At 32.7% G+C, this 23,244-nt stretch overlaps 1 protein-coding gene across 1 annotated transcript in view; it reads left to right on the top strand.

The window, feature by feature from the left end:
* Nucleotides 1-4,664: 4,664 nt before the first annotated feature.
* LOC128551205 (aminopeptidase N-like) overlaps nt 4,665-23,244 on the top strand; it is a 47,622-nt gene continuing 29,042 nt past the window's right edge. The window contains exons 1-11 of the mRNA XM_053531823.1: nt 4,665-5,085; nt 15,855-16,163; nt 17,026-17,236; nt 17,804-17,959; nt 19,069-19,186; nt 19,485-19,605; nt 19,783-19,937; nt 20,417-20,530; nt 20,997-21,128; nt 21,468-21,533; nt 22,291-22,356. Of these exons, the coding sequence (XP_053387798.1) occupies nt 4,818-5,085; nt 15,855-16,163; nt 17,026-17,236; nt 17,804-17,959; nt 19,069-19,186; nt 19,485-19,605; nt 19,783-19,937; nt 20,417-20,530; nt 20,997-21,128; nt 21,468-21,533; nt 22,291-22,356 (1,716 nt within the window). The 5' untranslated portion in view covers nt 4,665-4,817. The remainder of the gene's footprint in view (nt 5,086-15,854; nt 16,164-17,025; nt 17,237-17,803; nt 17,960-19,068; nt 19,187-19,484; nt 19,606-19,782; nt 19,938-20,416; nt 20,531-20,996; nt 21,129-21,467; nt 21,534-22,290; nt 22,357-23,244) is intronic.

Below are 23,244 nucleotides of genomic sequence, written 5' to 3'. Positions count from 1 at the left end.
TTAGCTGACATAGGGGTATGCGAAAAATTATAATACAATCCACTGTGTAAGTAAATTTTGAGACGGACATGCATACAGATGGGATAAAGATATCAGAATGTACTTGAAACTAAATGATGATAATTTCGATATGTTATGTTGTCAGTAGAATAAATAAGTTTGTTAAATAGATAAAGGTAGATAAGGTTACATTATATAAATTCAGTCCCTTCTTTATTTCAGTACTTAAAAGTATTTCAAATTGTACATGTAGTGCTATCTATGTTTGCGTCACATTTCTCGATTTTTCGAGGTTTATTTATGTCAACAAATAATATATACGTGAATTATTTCTTTTATAAGATAAATGTTTATATTCCTTCACATAATCAAACAGAAATGTAAGCTACATGGAACATTTCACTTAAAAAGTCACATGTTATTTGGAGTACCGAAGGTGAAAAAGCATTAACTGACCTTTTTGCACATTGAGTTATATTTTATGTACATGTATATATTAAGTAATAGTTTAAAATATATCAGTTTTCTACACGGTGGTGTCATCCGCTAGATATAATGCATCTGTGTATATACTTAATGTGATTGTTATATAGTTTATGTAAATGAGCAAAATAAGTCATGGAATCAAATTAAACATTATTGATTTATATGAGAAGGCCGCAAGAGAAAATGCGAACTTTGATTTTTCCGTTGAAGAAGTGATATTATAATTTATCTTTTTATTCCAGCGTAAATCAAATACTTTTAATACATTGTATAGTCTGTTTACAAATGTTTTCTACTTAAACGCTATCACTGCAAATTTGTCTATGTACCATTTATCCTGCAAAACTATGAATGAGAATGACTGCAAACGTTTTCAAGTCTTTAAATTTCACGTGTACTTAATGCTCAACTGATAACAATTTTCATAGGTTAACGAACTGACCAGTGGAACACTTATCTTTTAGAACATTGCATGAAACACTCAAAACAGTTATCAAATATAACTAAATGCATATCATGTAATTAAAACAAATCGGCAACATAGAACTTTATGCAGTTAAAGACCACAATGTGTTGAAATCCAATTTGCCATGTGTAATGTGCCAGATACATAGATTTCTTCAATATCAGTAAGATGATTTATGTTGATATTATTACAATAGTGTTCAAAACCAACATCAGCTGGTATAAATAAATTAAATTATGATAGAAAATAAATTATACGAGTTCACTGACATAATGATATTAAATGGCGATGTTTCAAAAGCAATGTCTATCTTTGAGATTTTATCATTAAACGAAAAATACTTGAAACAGAAGAAAAGACAGAATAGAACAAGATAAAAGAAATAAATGTTTCAATAGTTAAAAAATACTTATTACTTTCTTCAGTTATCCTCTACAGCATAGTGTAAAAATTCATGAACGGTATAGATAAATGTAATATGTGATTCTATTTATCTATATGTCGCGGCGATTTGTCAAGCTTACTAAAAACCATAATTTGCAACACAAGTTCTTTATCAACACGTAATATAAGTTCAAACTTAAAAAGTCAAACCACCTGTTTCAACAGTTGAATATAAGAGCAAACATAAATTAAAACCACCTGTATCAACACTTGAATAAAATTCAAACAAAAACTTAAACCACCTGTATCAACACCTGAATACAAATTCAATAAAAAACACCAAATAAACCCACCTGTATGTACACTTGAATATAAATACGAACAAAAAGTTAAACCTCCTGTATGAACACTTGAATACCAATTCAAACAAAACATTTTATCACCTGTAAACGAATTGCTCACATTTGTTATTATATTAATATAAAATATTACGTAATATGTGAAGAAATTTCAAAGAAATTTCGATTCAGACCTACTTTCCATTTACCTGATAATTAGATATGCAATTGTGGCTATATTAGAGTAAACGCAGTAGGCATAGGAATTAATTTTCCTACTTGTTTTCACAGCATCACAATCGTCATTCCAGTGCTTTATTTACTCGTTGAATAATTGTTATCGTTGTATCGTTCCAAAAATAAATCAGCGAACAACATCAGAGGAAACAAAACGTGCGGGTATTCAAAATAACGACAAATGTATAAGATATTTTCCAATCAGAACGACTTTTTCAAGTCGTTTCCCTTGAACATAGTACCACGAGACGGGCCTTATTACATGGTATAGTCTGTATACAATTGTTTTCTACTAAAACGCTATCAATGCAAATTTGTCTATGTACCATTTATCCCGATTAAATTCAGATATAGCATACATGTATACCCCGTTCAACTACTGCATCATTTACGAGTTGTCTACAAAATATAATTGTACAGTTGAGTTGATTTAACTGACATATACTAAACACAATAAATATTATACATGGAGTTATGTAATGTAGTCTACAGTAAGTCAGTAGAGCAGAAGGAATGTAAATCTATATTTAGAAAAAAACCCTATTTTTACAGGTTTGATTCTCATACAAGGCATCATGTTTTCTTCTTATTTAACAAATTATTTTCTTTACATACTTGCACTTATCAGCACATGCCGTATTGTTTACTGTCAAAAACTCTAAATTTTGAATTCTAAAGATCATTTTGTTAGCAAATCTATAAGAATATGAGCGCGCCATGAGAAAACCAACATAGTGCGTTTGCGACCAGCATGGATCCAGACCAGCCTGCGCATCCGCGCAGTCTGGTAAGGATCCATGCTGTTCGCTTTCAAAGCCCATTGCAATTAGAGAAACCGTTGGCGAACAGCATGGATCCTGACCAGATTGCGCGGATACGCAGGCTGGTCTGGATCCATGCGGGTCGCAAATGCACTATGTTGGTTTTCTCATCCTTTTAAAGCGTAAAGCGCAACAAAACAAATCATAAATAGGTTATTAGGTTTGATTCACGGACGCAAGACAGCGAAAATATTACACATTTAACGAAATTGAAACCGTTCGTACATTCTCAAATGAATGTAAATAATATGTACCCGAAGAAAAGACATGTTGTAGTTTTACAATTTCGATATTAAATTTTATGTATCTGTCTAGTATTTGAAAGTTTCCCTTTTATATGTCTGATTTCAAAGAAATTCAAAGGATGCAAAAACAGCTGCACATATATAGGAACAATTCTTTTATAAAAGATGCACAAAAAGGCCTTACTGCTTCCGGATTCGAACTCCAGTCCTCCCGAACGGGAATCCTACACTCTACCAACTGAGCTAATGAAATTCCTTGTCGACGAAATAACTCTCATAACCATATAAGTATGTACCAGGATTCATTTATTTCTTTTTCCTCGATATTTTTTTCTTATTTCATTTGAACTCTAACTGATCTAACATGTCAACATATAAAGAAAAGCAACCGAATGTTTAAGCAGTAGTTTCACCAGTGCGGGGAACATGCTCTTGTTTGACATTATTGAAACGGACTATAGTTAATCAATAAGAGGTGCATCGAAAATAAAATGAAAAAACAAGTTTACCCTTCAAGACAAGAAATCTACCAATAAGAGTCAATGTATCTACAACATTTGTTCAGGAAAAATTAAAAACCACTTTTGTCATTCATTCAGCAGTTTTATCAAAAGCAAGGATTTTTTTTTCTTAAAATTGTAAGAATTTGTCACGGTGCGAACCCACTTTCAACCTCGGATGTATTTACATGTGGTAATTATAGATCTACATTGTATATATAGCCCTAAATTCAGAACCGTTTTAGTTCTTTAAATGTCTTTTTGATTCTTTTTTTTTTTTTTTTCGTCGACACATTTGCCTCGTACTTAATCAGGTTTTGATATTTATGTAATTGAAAATGTGTGATGTGTATTCTTATGAATTAAATATTATGCAATAAAAGCTGCTCAAATATGATTAAATCAATGAAATGCAGATAATGCAATGTCTGCAAAAATCTTAAAACTAAATATTTCTATAACATTCAACTTCTTTACAATGATTTGGTCTTTAATCAAGTCATAAACATACAGACGAACATTAATTACTCTTTTGTCTACCGAGTTAACTTGGCATTTAATGGAATTATTAGAATATTTTGTTAAAATACTTCATTTCGTCTCGATTATGCTCAATACTTAGTCTTAGAAATGAAACGCCATTTAGTAATATTATCTAAAAATGGTCTTAAGTCGATACATTTATGGATCTAACTGTATCGCCATACCTTCAGAGATAGAAGGAGACGGACCACCAGCAAGACGGCTACTGGCAGCGCATCGTTAATTACTCACTTGAATTTTTAAAGATATATAGTAGACCCAAAATAGAAAATGTAGTATCTCCACAGGTCGCCCAACACGACAAAAAATTGAAAATATTCAGGTTCGGTCTGATTGAGCCTGTTCATGAACGATAGTGGAAATTCATGCTACCGTCAACGCCCTCTAGTACCGTGTTTGAAATAGTACACCCCTATTACATGTATAGCAAAACACAGTAAATATGTGTACTATCACTCCACTACAAATACTGGAAGATTTTTAAACAGCTGGATGTTATACATCACATCTAATTGTGAATGTAGCTCCAGACATACAGTTGGTTTATATATTTGGTCGAGTTAAATGCATCTGATGTGTATTTTCTACATTTAAAGTTAGTATCTAGTAGAATAACCCATATTATTAAAATATGCGCATTGGATATCTTTAGCTTTTGTTAATCCATTTGATTTTTTTTGTTATATAGTATTACGCTGCATACAATTTATGGATCGGGTGGGAATATATATATCATACAGTTACGGATAGCACACGCATTTTATAAGCTATTTTACCGAGTGAATTCAAGCTTACCGATGAAAAGACAAGACTATTATCTGAACGGTGATAGTGGTAAAATGTCAAGCGATGGATTTTATATTTCGAAGTCAAAAGCTTTTATTATTGTGTTTTTGGCACTGGCTGTTGCCGTCGGTGTCGGCATTATAGTACATTTTGCCGGTTCTGCAGTGAATGTGGAATGTGTGTGTACCTTTCCGACGACCGACGGCGGGAATTCTGTCGGAGAAACGGCAGCTCTTGAGCTATGCAAAACATGGGCTTCAGAAGGATATACAGATATTTGTAAGTAAATTTTCTCTATTACAAATGTAATTGAAACCCGTCAGATAAGGACCATAACGATAAATTCCTAAGTAAATTATTTTTCTAGCCAGAACGTTCATTATATTCAAACCGTGTATCCAGCTCTAGACATAATCTGGTTACCCTATAAACATGTTACTAAAAGTTCGTCCATGTACATAGACACAATTTTCTACAAAACTGAAGAAAAAAAAAATAAAGCATTGAAATAATGTCCCAATATTGTACAAATTTTCTTCAAAATATGATTCAAAAGGTAGCATTATTATACCTGTATGTACGTCAAATCCAAGTATTTCAGATAATGGTAGACGCTTTTTGTAATTGATTTAACGGTAAAAACAGTTGAATAATTGTATTAAATTGTTTTCGAATGATTAAAATGGCTACTGATCTATTTACAAACTATCTTTATTCTAGCAGATTTAAAGCGACTAGAATAAGTTCACATTTTCGGTAAAAAGTTATGGCATTTAAAATTAAAATGTTAAACGTTGCATGTTGTGTACGAAACTTTTGGCATAAACTTACTGGCTAAAATAGATTTGCAAAGCTATACTAGTATCAGTAAAGTTGGAAGAACATTTTTCCGAAAAGAGATTGATTAAAAGACGGTTTTAAAAATATACCACGCCACTTTAATGCTGGATATTTTATTACAAGGGTAAATTTTCCATAATTGTTGGCAAACTCTAATGCTCATGCTAAAATATAGGTACTATAAACATCTTTGTACAAGAAAAAAAAGCAATAAACTTTAGATTTATCTTTAAATGATATATATCATGTTTACTCTAAAAATCCTCAAAAATGACATTTTTATCGTATTTAGAAACTTTTGTCTAAATTATCAAAGAATAAAACACTGAAATCAAACTATAAAAAAAAAAACATTTTTTTTGTAAATATACTGTATTTCTTGAAATCAGGTGTATTGCCCATTTAGTAAAATATACCAATATATTTTAGCTTGTTATGATTGCTGTTTTGGGAACTGGTGATATATGACAACCTTTTGCAAAACCGTGTATTTAGAGAATATAGACAAAAGGCAATCCCATCAGTTAAATTTTTTCACTTATCCACAGAGTTGATAGCACCAACTAGCTGCAATATATTCCAACTACTACAAATATGTTACAGGCCGGAATAAATATTGTAAGTGGGATTTTCTTAAGCTCTGATGCAGTACACCTCCATCTATTTTGATCACAAAAAGTTTAAACTTAACTTTATGCAAATAATTTTAAATTCTGTAGTTTGTCCTTTCGCTATTGTAAAGATGTGCTAGATACTAAAGTGCCAAAACAAATTTAATTTGATTTCTTCGTTGTCAGCATTGTCAATGACTATAATTACATTGCTGATAAAAAATACTTTATATGCGTAGAACGGGAAATCAGATACGGGAAGAACAGGAAACGAGAAATCAGATACGGGAATATCTTTTGTGTAAATATTTGCACTGTTTTTGTTTTTGCCATATTAATGTCATCTGTCATTATGTAGATTAAAGTTATGATATATTTTAGAGTTTGATTTGTGGAAAAATATGCTGAGCAGCAATACGATTTTACTTTAATAACTTTCTGACTCATATTTTGAGATTAAATTCTTCTTGACGATCGAAACAAGTTGTAACTAATGTCATCAGATTCAACAACCAATATACATAATGTACATGGTTCAGAGCAGAAACTGTGTAAGTTATTTTACTAGAATATTGAAGCTCAAAGGGCAACTATGTCCAGCCCATTATTTGTTGACAGACCACCTGAATCACTTAAACATTTCAGCAAATTAAACACGTTTCATTTGATTATCTTGACATAAGTTTTTTAATGGATACGATCGTCCACAAAAAAATCAAATCTTTACAAGGTAGAGATAGGTCAAAATACATCTAAAAATTTGATTTACCATTCATGTTGCACCACAGAAAAGTGTGTTTTTTCAAATATGGCCAATAATAAAAAAGTTACAAAATAAGCTATTTATTGGAACAATAAAAGTAAGTCCATAAAAATCTAAGTCAACAAGAAATCCTTATCAGGTACAGATATGTCCAAATACACCTAATCATTTGAAGTACCATCCATGTTGTACCACAGAAAAGTGGTCTCGGTTTTTCCCTACGGCCAATAATAAAAAAGTTAAGCTATTGATAGGAGCAACGAAGGGAAGTAATTCTAAAAAATGTAAGTCCACAAAAAAGTGATCTGCCAAATAAAAAACGATTGAACAATGGTTGTCAAAATTATGGCCTAAGATCTTATATGAACTTTGACCCCTAAATGTGACCGTTACCGTTGAGATAGGGGCCTAGGGTTTGCGTTCGACACTCCGTCTCATTGAGGCAAACATTTACGCGAAATAAAAATAAGTGTGTTCAATGCATGTCCAAAACAGTTATGGCACGGACAAGCTCTAAAATGACCTTTGACCCCTCTGTGTGACCTTGACCTTTGAGGTAGGGGTCTGAGAGTTGCGCGCAACACTCCATCTCATTGAGGCAAACATCAATGCCGAATTAAAAGAAGATTGCTCTATGAATGGCAAAGTTACATCCCGGACTAGCTCTAAAATGACTCATAAAATGACCCCTAAGTGTGGCCTTGATCTTCCATATAGGAACCTGGGGTTTGCGCGCGACACTCCGTCTCACTGAGGTAAACATTTATGCGAAATAAAAGATATGGTCCGGAAAAGCTCTAAAACTACACTTGACCACTTAGTGCGACCTTGACTTTTGAGATACAGATCAGCTCACGCGGAAAACCCACTTTCCATTTTTCCTCGAAGGAAAAATCTTGTAAAGCGAGGTGACCGCCGTTAAAGAAAAGTGATTTGTTATATTTTGATATTGAAATAATTTCTGACTTTACGAATTAAATTTAGAAATAAAGTTATGTAAAATGCACTAAATTAAGAATAATTTATAACTTAGACTAGATAAACTTTAAAATAACATCCGCTAAAAGAAGTAAATTGTTAAGTATGATATTGAAATATTTTCTGACTATGCTATTGAAATTAAAAATAAATTTATGTAAAACGGACTAGATTTAAGAATTATATAAAACTTAACAAACTTTCAAATAACTGCCGTTAAAGAATAGTGATTTATTAAATATAATATTGAAATATTTTCTGACAGTGCAAATTAAATTTAGAAACACATTTATGTAAAATGGACTAAATTAAGAACTATATAAAACTAGATAAACTTTAAGATAGTTATTTTAGTTATTAGTTATAGATTATTTTTCATTATGAAAATGGTCTTTGTTTTATTTATTTGGAAGGAATTATAAAAAGGAGAAAGAAATTACTGCCATATCCACTCAGAATGTCATAAAATATCATAAGTGAACAGAAAAAATCTGGTTTATTTCAACGTAAAATAAAAAAATACTATTATCATTATTCACAAATACTGTGTTTTTTTCGCGTATCACTACGTAAAATATAATTATCCGGCTATGAGTAATTTGAAATCTGTCCTCGAAGTTACTCGAAGACCCAATTAAATTTGTATTCGTCTCGGAGTCACTCGAAGGAATTCCGTCAAGTGACTCGGGAACAAAAGAAACCAATACAGGTGTGTATTACGCTAACTGGATTTCATCTCGAGTCACTCCGAGGATTTCTTTCGAGTGACTTCGCATAAATCCTCGGAGTCAGATAGCGAAATTTCTCGACGGAAAATGGCTGATTATAAGTATCTTCGAGTCGGAGCCTTGGTACTCGTTTTGGCCATCCTCCAAGGATCGAGTAGAATGGGTTTTCCGCGTGAGCTGATCTGTAAGAACCCGGGGATTGCGTGCGAAACTCTGTCTAATAAAGGTAAACTTTTATGCAAAATATAAACAAGATTCCTTTATACACGTCAAAGTTATGGCCCGGACAAGATCTGAAATGAACTTTGACCTCCAAGTGTCCCTGACCTTTGAGATAGGAGCGTGGGGTTTGCGCGCGACACTCCGTCTCATTGAGGTAGGTAGTATTTACCTGAAAATAATGTCACATTTTGGTCAGTTGAAATTATCAAACAAATTTAAATCATCTTTGGGATTCCTTAAGCAAATGCATGTGTCTTTTGCAAAATGTAAAATACATGTATTAGCCTTTTGATTTGATCATATTATGCTGACATAGGGTATGCAAAATATGAGAAAAGTAGGCATGTAGTAAAATTTGGAGACGGGGATACCTGTACATATCCTGTCATAATGAGATTAAGTTTGAAATTTGGTATGACATTTGACTATATATCAGTGAAATGTCAATATGTACTCCTATGCATCCTGTATAATGATGGCTGTTTGTTTTGTAAAATCACTACTTTTATGTGTATTCTTGTGACTTTTAAATAAAATGGGTGGAGGTCGTCAAATTTATGAAGTGATGGTTTTGTACAATTTGATTTTGTTGCAGTTATAACGTGTTATTAATTTGCTTGAATGTGTAAGACATTTGATAAATGTACTATTAGAAATATGAAAGATATCGTCAAAATATTTCGACGAGGCGTTAGAAATTTCTATTAGTCTATATGTCATGGGTTTGCAAATGAAATATGTATATAATATGTTGTACTAGAACAATTCTAAATACACAAAGATTTTAAAAGCATTTGAAAATGACCTGGATACCAACTAATCGTCCTACATGTATTTTTTTCTGCTTCGCATGAAATAATAAGGTCATGACGGCACAATAATGCAAACACAACATCCAAGGATATCAGGTACGATATAATATTGTACTTTTGCTGTTACAGTTTAGATGCATGTGATTTCATTAATTTAACTATCTACTGAATACGGTAATCGGTTTTCAGTTGGAAACTTGATATGGTATAATCTTTTTAAGATGACTTAAATTTCTTTCTTATTTGTCTTTTGAAGTTGGTTTTAATGACCAGATGACGATCAAATAAGTCCCGCAAATTTTTATTTCGTCACTGACCTAATAAAGCAAAATGTATTATACCTCTTGATTTGTCATTTATTTCGCATGAAGGTAGGATAAACTTCACTGAGACAACCATTTTTATATGCATGACGATTGTTATATTTATAATTGACAAGATATGTCTTTGAAATATATTTTGTCGTAAATTTGTAAAATTAACTTCAATAGTAGTGTAGATTGATATGCCTTCATACTTCCCTTGGGATTATTGGAGACACAGGAAAGTGGAATGAAGATAACGAGACCAAGATCTTAAATCATGCTAAAACAAAGAAATAAAGAAAATCGATCTATCCAGCGATGGTTTCGACCAATGTCTTCTCCTTGGCCGCCCTAAAGGAAACACAAACAGAAAATTATCATGCGTTCACAACTGCAAAAGCAAGACATCGCATATACTTCGCAAGACTGTCATTCGGTGACGAAATATCTGTCCAGTACAATTTGACAAAAGTCAGCGAGATCCTTTCATACAAAGTTAGGCAATTGGTGCAGGCCAAGAAATTCAATAAGAAATGGATCGCTGGTTGCCAAGTGTACATATCAAAAACGGACAAAAATGAACTACGTGGTACCAAACTAGTCTATAAATTTGGATAAAAGTCATGGATGTGATGGAGATAGACACTTTAAACATAGAGTAAATTCGGAACAATAAAGTTACCATTAATTTATTTGCTCATGATTAGTCCCGATATTGATGTGTCAGCTTGTGACTTGAAATATACGCAAATCACGTCATTAGTATTTTGGTGATGTATGTCATATATGTTGACCATGATAATCACATTACAATTTTAACGTAAACATAGTGCATATACTACACTGATTACCTAAACACTTACATTTTAAGTCGTTCATACTCGTAATCACAATCATTTGGTACAGTAAACTATCAAGTTGATTGTTGTTTCTAATTACGAAGTTTCCGTGCACTATTTCCCTTACAAATCATCTGTTCATTAATCAAACAGTCAGCGTCAAATCTGATTGGAATGAGGGGGAGAAATCAAAAATTATTACGATTTGAACATACAGAAGTTCTCCCCCTTGCTATGTATATATAAATTGCGCGGAACCTGCATAAGTCATTTACTACTCTGTTCACTATATACAGTAAAAGTGTTTTTTCTGTATTTTGTCAGTCAAATGTGCTTAACATTTAAATTAGTGCTACAGGTTTTTTACCCCATGTTGTTTATTTTATATTTTTATACGGTAAAGTAGTATTGCATTACAAGTACTTATAATTTAATCTTCACACTCAAACCCATAAATCATTTGCTTATTCATGATTAGCTATTCTCAAGCCGTTTAGTTTAGTCATTATGTTGCATATATTCAATGTAAACTAAAGATTGTGCTGAAAATTCTATTCTGAAATATATTAAATTAAAAGTAAATTGAGTTTTGCATTTTGGTTATTATGCTGTTAAATTGCTGTATTTATTATAATTACAAATGTATGTTAACCCACTTAATTACTATAAGTACATAATATTAAGTGTGTTTACCAATGTTGAAGATTTGAATGCTTTTATAATTTTGTTCCAAATTTTCAGACAAAATACTCTAACATTCTCCTTAAAGGTCTGTTCCAAAATGTATTTAGAGAACTTACGTTTTACATTTTAGTCATTATGCTGCATCCTTCTTACTGTATGAACAAAATTTAATACGTGTTTACCGTTATTCAAGTTTAAAATTTGCAAATGTTTCATAACGTTGCATATTTTCAGATGCAGTATAGCCTTTTGCTTAAAATTCTATACAGCATAGTTAATTATATTTCAACCTTTCTTTATTTTCTCTTCAAAAATATTTACACCCAGCATTTCTTCATGTGCACTATTCTTATGGTTTTAGCTCTTATTGATTTGTCTTCAGTTGCGACATAGTCCCCTTTTCTGACCGTCCCCTGGGATAATACCCAATACATTTATCACTACAGCCGGTATATAATATAAATAGAGAATAACAGGCTAGTCTCTTTTGATATCAATGTTATCAGGTCGAGGTTGATATATGGGCGGAAGGGGTTCCGAGCCTGATAACATTGATATCAAAAGACAGTCGTCTGTTATTGTATTTATCATGAAACTCGTACAACCTGGCTAGAAAAACATATGTCCTCATCTCTTATTTCGTAAACATTGACTTCTGAAGCAAAAATTAATAAATTCATATTTAATTTACGGATTTCAAAATTCATTCGCCCTGAAACATCTGAACGAAACAATACGGCAGCCATATTGAATTCAACTTCGACAATGTTTATTGGCTTTCTGATATTCTTATAGAAATTAACAATAAAATAAACTCTTACCTGAGTGTGTAAAAATAAAAAAAAAATCATCCTATTGAATAAATCAAAACATGCTTTATTTCCACATTATTAAACATTTGATTCAGACAACTACATGTCCAAAGCGCTGAAAATTTCACTTCCAGTTCCAGACTCAGTCAGAGAACTTTAAAGTTTAATCACTAAATTTACACTGATCCAAGAATTATAATTAACACAAACACTTTTGCTACTACTTAATAAAAAATGGATGCCTTAAATTAGGCATAAATCAAGAATAAGTACATAGTCAAGTGTATTTTAAACCTTTCCAAGAATCGATCCATGTAAACATTGTGATGTGACTATGAACGTTACGCAATGACGTCATTAAGTGATATTGTCTGTGTGATAAATGTGGAGACAAACATATTTAAGGAAATTAGTTGAAATTACAGAATCTGTTTAGAAAAATGTCGTGAAACATTAAAACTGGATTCTGTAGTAAAATTCGATGTGGAAGGAAACTGGTGTAAAAACTAGTCTGACAATATGGGAGGAGCTAAATTTTGATATCAGGTCAATGACATGATATCAAAGTAAAATATCAGGCAAGTGATATCAAGCACTTTGCATGGTAGTTGCATGATAAATAGTAATATCTTAATGATTGATTGTTTTTGTTACATCGCTTTACGTAGATTAAATTTTGTTGTCAGGTGATATTGAGCTTTATCCAGGCCTAGTAAATGACATGCCTCATTATCTTTCAATAGTAAATCAAATCATTTGTAGTGTAAGAAATGAAATAAACTGTTATGGATTGTCACATTTCATGATTCGCTGAAACACATTTAACTATAAAAGTAAACATTTATCTATAAAAGTAGACATTTTGGAACAAATACACACAATTCATATATTGAAAAGTCTTCAGAGAATATAGATAGCGTCATAATAGTCCGAGAATATAAATGAGGACCAGCTTAATTCGCTTAATAAAAAATTAAAGATATTTTAATCCGAACAATAGGACACATATTATAGAAGAGCCAACTCATGTACGTGACCATTCAAGTATTTGTAAATATTGGCCCAATTGCCATTTCAAGTTAATAATATGTAAAAGCATGTCAAAGAAGTATTTTGAATAACATTGAGTTTTCACTATATGATTTATATATTAAACAAATTCTTCATAGTATTGGAAACTGGATAAAATGCTTTTCAACGGAAATTCAAGTAAGTGCGACAATATACCATCACTTAAAAATGAAGACCCCTTGTATACTGTTTCTGATAACGGTATAGCCAATACCTTAAATAATTACTTTGTTTCAATCTCTACAATTGATGACTCTCAATCTGAACTTCCAGATTTTGTTTCAAAAACTGATGCCTCTATTAACAACATAAATATCACGGACCAAGAAATGTCTGATGTTCTTTCCAATTAAATGATTAATAAAGCTAGCGGATTAGACGAAATAAGCCACCACATGTTCAACAACCTACTAAACTCCCCGTTGCATCATTCTAATAGATCAATTCAATGAAGCTCATATCCGAGTAGTTTCAAATTTGCAAATGAAATGCCGTTGTATAAAAAGGGTGAAAAAGACATTCCATCCAACTAGATACCTATTTAGGCCATGGAAAGAGTAATTTTCAAACATTTATTCAATTATTTTCATTCAAATAGCCTCATTCATAAGAATAATTCAGGGTTTCTTCCTGGTCATATAGCAGTATATCAACTAATTCATATGTACCACCAAAGTTTTAAGGCATTTGATGATAAAAATCCACTTGTTTTTTATCGAAAACATTTGACAGTTCTGGCCCCATGTTCACAAAACATTTTTTTCGATCCCAGATGAGTTTGAGATTGGAATTTTCATTGCAAATGTGACTAGAACTTCAAGAATAAATTCCAATTAAGACTACTCATCTGGATATGTGAATATATATCTAATATCACTCCATCAACATAAAGAAGTTCTGCTAGGTTCAAAGCAGATGTTAAAATTCAAATTTAAACGTGATATACTTAATCAAATTTACAATTCCTAACTAAGACTATTTTAGAATATGCATCGGTTGTTTGGGATGGTTGCACTGTTTTTGAAAAAGAAATCTTAGAAAAAAATGCAATACGAAGCTGCAAGAATAGTAACTAACCTTAGAAGTCCTGTGTAAATTAATAGATTATTAAATGAAATGATTTGGTCTCTCTTTCGGATAGCCGTAAAATGCAAAAACTGATATTAGTATATAACGAAAAACACTAGTCTATTATCAATGTATCTCTCCCACATGTTTTCTCCGATGGTTAATGAAATTAATCCTTATGATTATTTTGAGAAAAAACTCAAATTGTTCAACAGTTCAAAGACGTACAAAAGTCTATTCCAAATCAATGATACCCACTTCTGTTAAACCCTTGAATGAACTTGATGAAAATACTAGGGATGCTAGGGATGCACCTACTCTTTCAAACCTTAAATCATCATTAAAGGACCGCTTTAAACCTCCTAATGTACCAAAATGTTTTAAGTAGTAAAAGAATCTCTTTCGTTTACCATGCCCGAATTAGAAACCATTATAACAAATTAAATGCAGAAAATCACTTAATGAGACAAAAACCTGCATGTGACTGTAGTAGTGAATCTGAAGATGCTGAGCACATCTTTAATGAAGGATTAACTTAAAAGAGACATAACATATTTTGGCTGCTAAAATATTTCACCCTCTGAGTACAGATAAGCTATCGTTTGGGAATGAACAACTTACAAATGCTACAAATGCATGCATTTAGTTTTAAAGATTCATCAAACAAACGCCGGAAAGATTCAAATACTGATGGAAAATACTGGGATTGATAAGAGAACGTTATTAATCATTACTGAGCAATTAAACTAGAAATAAATAATCGTCAACATTTAGGTCAACATGTTGATTGTTTAAAACAGAAATAGTGAATCATGCAAATATCTAATTTTATTTAACAAAAGTACCACACCCTACTTTTTAAAAGTCACAAAAAGTACACCTAAAAGCTGAGTTTCACAAAAACGAGTAAATACTATTTATAAAACTACAGAGATGAAGATTACTAGAAAATCAAACAAATATTAAATGTTCTTTTTCCGATAGGGCACGACAAAGATATTAATTTGTTTCGGTTAGTTTCATTTCCTTCCCTGATAACGGTTTTGACTAGTTTGTCAATACTCGAGATTTTTGTGTATTTTTGTGACTTTTCAAAAATTAGTTGAAGTCTTAAAAATGAGAAACTTTATATGTTGACATAATTTGATTTTGTTGCAATTTTGAATTTTTATCAACAAGGAATCGTTCTGAGCGTTCGCTCAATTTCAATATAGAAATTGCAGTATGTTTTAAGATCTTGGCAAAATAACAAAAGGCAGGTAAGCTATTTTAAACACTATTATAAACGGATAACATTTACTGCATTTCAATTTAGGCTCAGTCTGTCCCAATAACAGAATGTCCAGCACAATTTCGACCAGGATGACACGGAAGACAATAACAACGCCGCGAACAAATACAACTTCCGGGTCAGTTACAACAACACAAAATGTGCCCTCTGTCGTATCGAATGTTCGGCTTCCCACGGCTCTCAAACCTTTGTTGTATACGCTTGAACTTCAGCCTCATATGTACACTATGAACCCGGACGAATTCACTTTCAATGGGTCGGTCAGGATACTGTTTCACTGTATGGAGAATACCGACAACATTACCCTTCATATAAATCAACTGAATCTAACGGGTAGGTAGGAATGAATCTTTATCGAAACAGAATTTGTTCATATGACGTAGCAATGCGACGTGGTTTAATTACTTTTAATGCAAACATTTAAATGTTATTCAAAGGTATATACTTTGTTTTAAAACTGCTTTAAAAATGGTGTAGTTAATAAAAGTAGCGATAAAAATATCTGTCTCTTATATGTTATAGAATACCGCAATCTGACATTACAATATAAAATACACAATATGTCAGATAGGCATGTCAAAGAAAATATCGGATCTTAAGACATTCCAGCTCCAGGTGAGCAATATAATAAATACAGGGATATTTCGGATAAAGAGATAGGTCACCGACATATACTTCATAAATGAGTGAGTCAGTTAGTCGGAAATAAAGATATTTAGGATTTAAAGTAGTGGACCCGTAATGATAAATATTCTCCGTATGCGGTTTCGAAATTCTACTTTTTACGGAAAGTCATGTGCGCGTTCAGCTATATTTATGTTCGAAGAATGCCGAACTGTATAACGAGAGTACGTAATCATACGGACATTGCCGAGCGTCACTACAAGTCCACTATCTTAAAGCAATTTAAGATATTTTTACCGTGATATATAAGATAAACACAATATCTAAGATAATGATAAACAGATATAAACTTTAAGGTAAAGAAAAAGATATGTCAGAATTAATGATAAGTTATCGAAACAACATGTCACATAAAACGATAAGCCAGTTATAGCAAGTAAAACCACTGTTCAGGACAAGTGTCTGTTAGGCGTGGTTCTTAAAAGACATGTCGGAATTTATTATAAATTAGAATAAAAAAAGAATCGGATATAAATATATGTCTGTAGTAACAAGTACGATAACTTTACAGGATATATATCTGTGACCCACGAGAACAAAATTGAGGACCTATATCAAAGGCATGAGTTTGATATAGCACGACAATTCATAATCATCTACACCAAAATACAGCTAATTGCTGGACGGAACTACACCGTTGATATTTCCAGCTTTGTCGGGCCATTAGTTCCGGGTTTATCTGGACTATACATTAGTTCTTACACCAGAGAAGACACTAAAATGTATGTATTAGTAAATTGTCAGTTTTACGTATCTTCATTATATAATTATGATTTATTATAAACTAATATGTTTTTATTGTATACTAAAGAGAGATGTACGTGCAGTCAATGCTTGACAAGACTAATATTGTTGAAGAAATAAATCAAACTCACTCGGAGAAAAAGAAGAATGTTGTTTTTATGAAAATGTTCTTCCAGGTACTGGGGAGCCTCCTTGGCCGAGTGGTTAAGGTTGCTGACTTCAAATCACTTGTCACTCATTGATGTGGGTTCGAGCCTCACCCGGGGCGTTGAATTCTTCATGTGAGGAAGCCATCCAGCTGACTTACGGAAGGTCTGTGGTTCTACCCAGGTGCCCGCTCGTGATGAAATAATGCACGGTGGGGCACCTTGGGTCTTCATTTACCATCAAAGCTTGACAGCCGCCATATGATCTATAATTGTGTCGGTGCAACGTTAAACCCAACAAAATAAATATATAAATCTTCAAGGTACTGGGACGCATTTTAGTACCTTCTAAATGCAGATACAGTTTCATTATGACGAAAATAAGTTGATATTTTTCAGATATTTAGCTACGACAATGATGGCTCCGATTGACGCCAGAAAAGTTTTTCCGTGCCAGGATGAACCAGCTTTCAAAGCAGAATTTGATGTTACTATTTTAAGAAAAGAATCTAAAAAAGCAATTTCAAATACCCCTTTAGCACAGAGTGTAAGTAGGTAAGTTACGCTAATGTCATATATAAATACAAGAAACCAGCGTTATTTTTTGTATAGAAAACCGTTGCTCTTAAATAAGCGCTACTTCGGTCGTGTGCAGCAACAGCATAAGTTTGACATATGGGGAAATTATTTGACCAGGTAGCATCATTGTCATATTTTAATGCAAATCGTCTGAAACATCACTTCTGCAATCAGGTTAAAACTGAAAACTTTAAATTTGGATACACATGTTCTCATACATTTATGTGAGAAAAAAATGAACCTGATCTTCAATGAAAAAAAAAATCTTGAAAGTGTGTGTGTGTTCGGGTTTAACGTCTTTTTCGACAATTTTTCAGTTATATAAACGACGGTGTCTACTTGTAGCAGTGAGCACAATGCCCAACTTTATAGTGCTGCCTCACTGGAATATCAGGCCGTAGACACGTGGCATGATACCCCACCCAGTCACATTATACTGACACCGGGCTGACCAGCCCTAGCACTATCCTCTTAATGCTGAGCGCCAAGCGAGGATGCTACTAGTACCATTTTTTACGTCTTTGGTATGACGCGACCGGGGATCGAACCCACGACCTCCCGCACTCGAAGCGGACGCTCTACCACTAGGCTACCGAGGCGGTTTTATCTTGAAAGAGTGTGTGACATTCAAACTTGCATCTTAATAGGTAATCAGGCTATTATTTTCGTCTTTTCACAACCGGAGAATAAGTTTGCTAAATGGAGATAGAAGTAAACAATATTTTACTGTCTTTAAGATACTTACCATGGTATAAGTTGTTGATGTGTTTAATCCAAACAGCAGACCCTTTGTCGAGTACTATATGTCCACGTATCAATAGTGAAGAATGTATTAATATCATAGTGACGCTCTGGGAACAACATCAATTATATGATTTAGACTAGCGTTGTACGCTCTATGGACAATATTGCTAGATGATTAAGGCATTTTAATCTTTAAAAAATAAGAAATTTATGACGTAACTGTTGATACCATACACACATTAGTAAGTAGAATATAGAGACTATTATTAGTACGAAATCTCGTGTCATTGTACTGTTTTAACATACACAACATCACATGTATACTTTACCTCATGTTGCAGAGGCGACGACTGGGTTGCCGACAAGTTTGAGAGAACTCCAAAAATGTCAACATATCTTCTCGCTTTTATCATCTGTGACTTTAATTACACCCAAAATACAACGAAATCTGGTATAACGGTAAGAAGATATAATTAACACATTTTGTGACAGGCATTTTAGCTTGAAGTTCTAAATAAATATAATATGCTATGGTCATTGTACTGTAAAGGACTGGACAAATGTTTGTTTGATTTTTACATATAGTTATCTTTAGCAGTTTGAATTTGCCATAGATTTTATTTTGAACGGGAATTCACTTTTTAAAATTCAGTTATGATAGCCCATGTTAAAATCACTTATGGTCCATTATTTTGAAGATTTTGCCATGTATATTATATTTCACTATATAAATGTCCGGTCATATATTGTATTTCAGTATCGTGCCTGGTCAAGACCGGAGGCAACTGATCAGACTCAATACTCTCTTGATGTGGGTGTCAGGATACTGACGTTCTACGAGAAATACTTCAATATACCATACCCGCTTCCGAAACAAGGTAAGCTGGGCGTTTACAGTTCCTAGCGAGTAAGAGTAACTTTGTTAAGTTTCAAGCCTTCACTAAGATTTATGTTCACTTCCATTTAAACAAATGGCAAACAAAATGTATAGTAGTCGACATAAAAATTCTGTAGATATCTATTATTTTAAACAAGTCTAGTCTATTGTCTTTTAGACATGATTGCAATCCCAGATTTTGCAGCGGGTGCGATGGAAAACTGGGGTTTAATCACTTACAGGGAGACAGCCATGTTGTACCAGCCAGGAGTATCCTCTGTAAAAAACAAACAATTTGTTGCTATTGTCGTCTCACATGAGCTTTCTCACCAGGTGAGTATTTCTGTCTCTGAATTATGTTTTCGTATGTCTATGTGATAATGTTTGTCCTAATTATTTTAGTTCTTTGTTTGTTTTACACAAATGTTGAAAACATAAATAATTAACAAATCGTGATTCATTTATGTCTGTTTATATATTGAGATATTCAGTGTAATATAACACAGGACAGATTTTATTCCCTAGAACAGTTAGGTGAGGACTACAATTTTAAACCAACGCACCATTTGCAAAGTCAGTTTTCTCAACAAAATAGTCTGATCACATCAAACAGTGCACGTCACTGTGGGCATATTGTAAAGGAGACATCTACATTAATGAAGATACCATTGAAAATTCAAGGCGCTGCAGCTTCAGTTTTCATTATAAGGTTGTACTGACAGTAGCCAGATGAATGCGTTTCAAAGGGTTGTTAATTGTCAACAGTAGGGAAACATTTCCGTAGTTTAGTTTATGCAAATGTTTACTTACAGTGGTTTGGTAACCTGGTGACCCCATCATGGTGGGACGATCTGTGGTTGAACGAAGGATTTGCCACTTATATGCAATATATGGGGGTAGATCACGTACATCCCGAATGGAAAATGGTATAACCGTGTAATGTCCAAAGCTAAAAACATGTGTTTCTGATTTTCAATTGATATATTGATAAATTGTATGTTCAAATAAAAGGATGAAATCTTCTTAGTTTCCGATATAGAATATCAAGCAGTTCAAACCGTCGTTTTTGATCAAGTTAGGAGAGTAATGTCTCCAATAAGCGATGTTTGCTGAATTCTATTTAAAATTTACAGAAAGATAGCAGGACTTGTAGGTATTTGTGTGTTCTGTGTTAAAATGTGGATACTAAAATAATAATTTCTAACGGCTGACACCAATAATTTGATATGATAGACATAATTAAATAAATTGATAAACATATTACATTAATATTCGAGTCATAGTTTCAGATAATATGTTACATAAAAAATTATTTGTTTTTCTAAACCTTTTTCGCATAAATTCCGGTAAAGATGTGATTTACATGTATCTTATTTTGAATGTTGTTGACAGTTTGAACAATTTGTTGTCGACCTTCAAGACGTGTTCAACATTGATGGACTGATATCCTCACATCCTGTCTACGTACCAGTAGCACATCCGAACGAGATAAATGCAATTTTTGACAAGATTTCGTACGCTAAAGTAATACTTCACTTGCATGTTATATTTTGTGCGTTTTTGCAGCATCGTGTTACATTTAACAATGAATCTTGTTATAAAATACGACGATTTAAATTTATGAAATAGTTTAACCACACAGATGTGTTCTCCCTTACAATATCTGTAATACATATTACTTCAACAAAATGAATTAATTAAATCAATGTATTCACGTTCGTATATGTTCACTGAACGATTTTATTTGAGAAATTCCACGAGTGCCTTTATCAGAAATAAGATTTCAAAATCATTTAAAAATATTCCACCATACCTTTGTTATTGCTTTTTTAGAATAAGCTTAGATATTTTTTTGTATTTAAGGGAGCATCTATAATCCGGATGATGAGATTTTTCCTTGGGGACGACGTATTTCAGCATGGACTTACGGTAAGAAGAAATGAAAGCAAATTATATACATTTTTACATAATATTATTATTGTAATTGAGCTATTTAAATACGTAAGTGTTTTGAGAGCTGAAAAGTTCTATAGATCTTCCAAGATCAGCTGAAAAACATCAATTCAAATAGCACATAAACCATGATAATTACAAATATTTGGAATTGGTTCTGGTTTCAGATAGGTAATTGCGTTGTACATTGTCAGTACTATTTTTAAATAGTAAAAGTTCACGATAACTAACGATTTTTTTTACAATCCGTTCTCTCTCTCTCTCTCTCTCCCCCTCCCCCCCCCCCCCCCACCCCCTTAACACCGACTCAAGTAGATCTGATCTCATCATTTAATAAGCAAGACATTTAATGAGCTTCGCGATCCCTGCGGAACAGAAATAGCAACAACGCTAAGCCCATTACGAGGAAATATTCACGAGAGTCTCACGGCACGGTAAGGCTTCATTTCATAAAGGTGTGCCTAATTTAAATAAGAAAGCACACAAGCGAATTAATAGCATACTCGGTCTTCTTTAGTCTGTTCCTGAGAAATAATGAAATATGCAAATTGTTCTAGATTGTTATTGTTCTCGCAACGAATTAAGAGGACTATGACTGATATATGTAATGTTGACATTGTTAGGCCTATCATACAATGAATAAGTGTACAAATACAAGTGCCTAAAGCATTTTGATTTGATAACTTTATATACTTCTGTTGTTCTGTTTATCCACTTTGTGTTTTTTTTTCAGAGGTACTTAAATGGTTTACGCTACGATGTTGCTTTCCACGATGATCTTTGGTTTGCCCTGGGCAACGTAAGTAAATATTGTCTCAATCATTTTACATTAAGATGCACACAATGTACTTCTTTCTATGGTGGAGTTTTGTTTGGCCAAGGCAATTTTTTGTTTTCAAAATAAAATAAAAATGTTTCATGAGTATTTGTGTTTCAAAATGGGAAAGGGTTTTAATAAAGTTTTTCATATTTAAAAACGAAAATCCAAAATACGCTTCATGTAATTTACAATTAATTTAATTAGCATGATGAAAGAATATTTTCAAGACAAAAATGTTTTCTTTTTTCTTTTGTTTTCTGACTACTTATCAAATACAACAGTGCTGAAAATTAAAATGATAGTTATGAAGTTGTGGAAGCAAATACCAGTTACAAATTTCCAGGTATGTGACATCCTTTCATTTTCCTTATCTGATGAATGGGAGTGGAAATCAATAAGCACAAGGCACATGTTTGGTACAGCTGTATGCAGTTAAATTGGTAGTCAGTTTATAGTCTGCTTTGGTGTACTTCGGACACACTGTACGACATAAATGTGACTACTTCATGGATATTCTCCAAAGAAAACAAGACTGCATTTTAAACAATGTTGGGACTCAATAGAAAGTTGGATTTAATTTAATAACACTTTGAACTTGCATTAATATTATTGATTATCTTGCCTCCTACAAGTTTCTTGCATTTCTATTGGTCAATAGACGTCACGTGGAGACAGGATATATTCCATATCCTGCTAGTACATTTCAGATATGAATTTTGATTTAAAAAAATGACTGCCGCTTTGTTTATTTACAAAATATTAGATTATAGCATGTAAGTAAAGGGTAGTCGGCAAGATAAAATCGTTACACAGCTTGTTGGTGACAGGATACGGGATATACGCTGTCTCGAAAATCCATATCAGGCT

The sequence above is a fragment of the Mercenaria mercenaria genome, chromosome 19 (assembly GCF_021730395.1).
Source record: "Mercenaria mercenaria strain notata chromosome 19, MADL_Memer_1, whole genome shotgun sequence".
Classification (NCBI taxonomy): domain Eukaryota; kingdom Metazoa; phylum Mollusca; class Bivalvia; order Venerida; family Veneridae; genus Mercenaria; species Mercenaria mercenaria.
The sequence above is the reverse complement of the archived record's forward strand: the minus strand, read 5'-3'. Positions and strand labels throughout refer to the sequence as shown.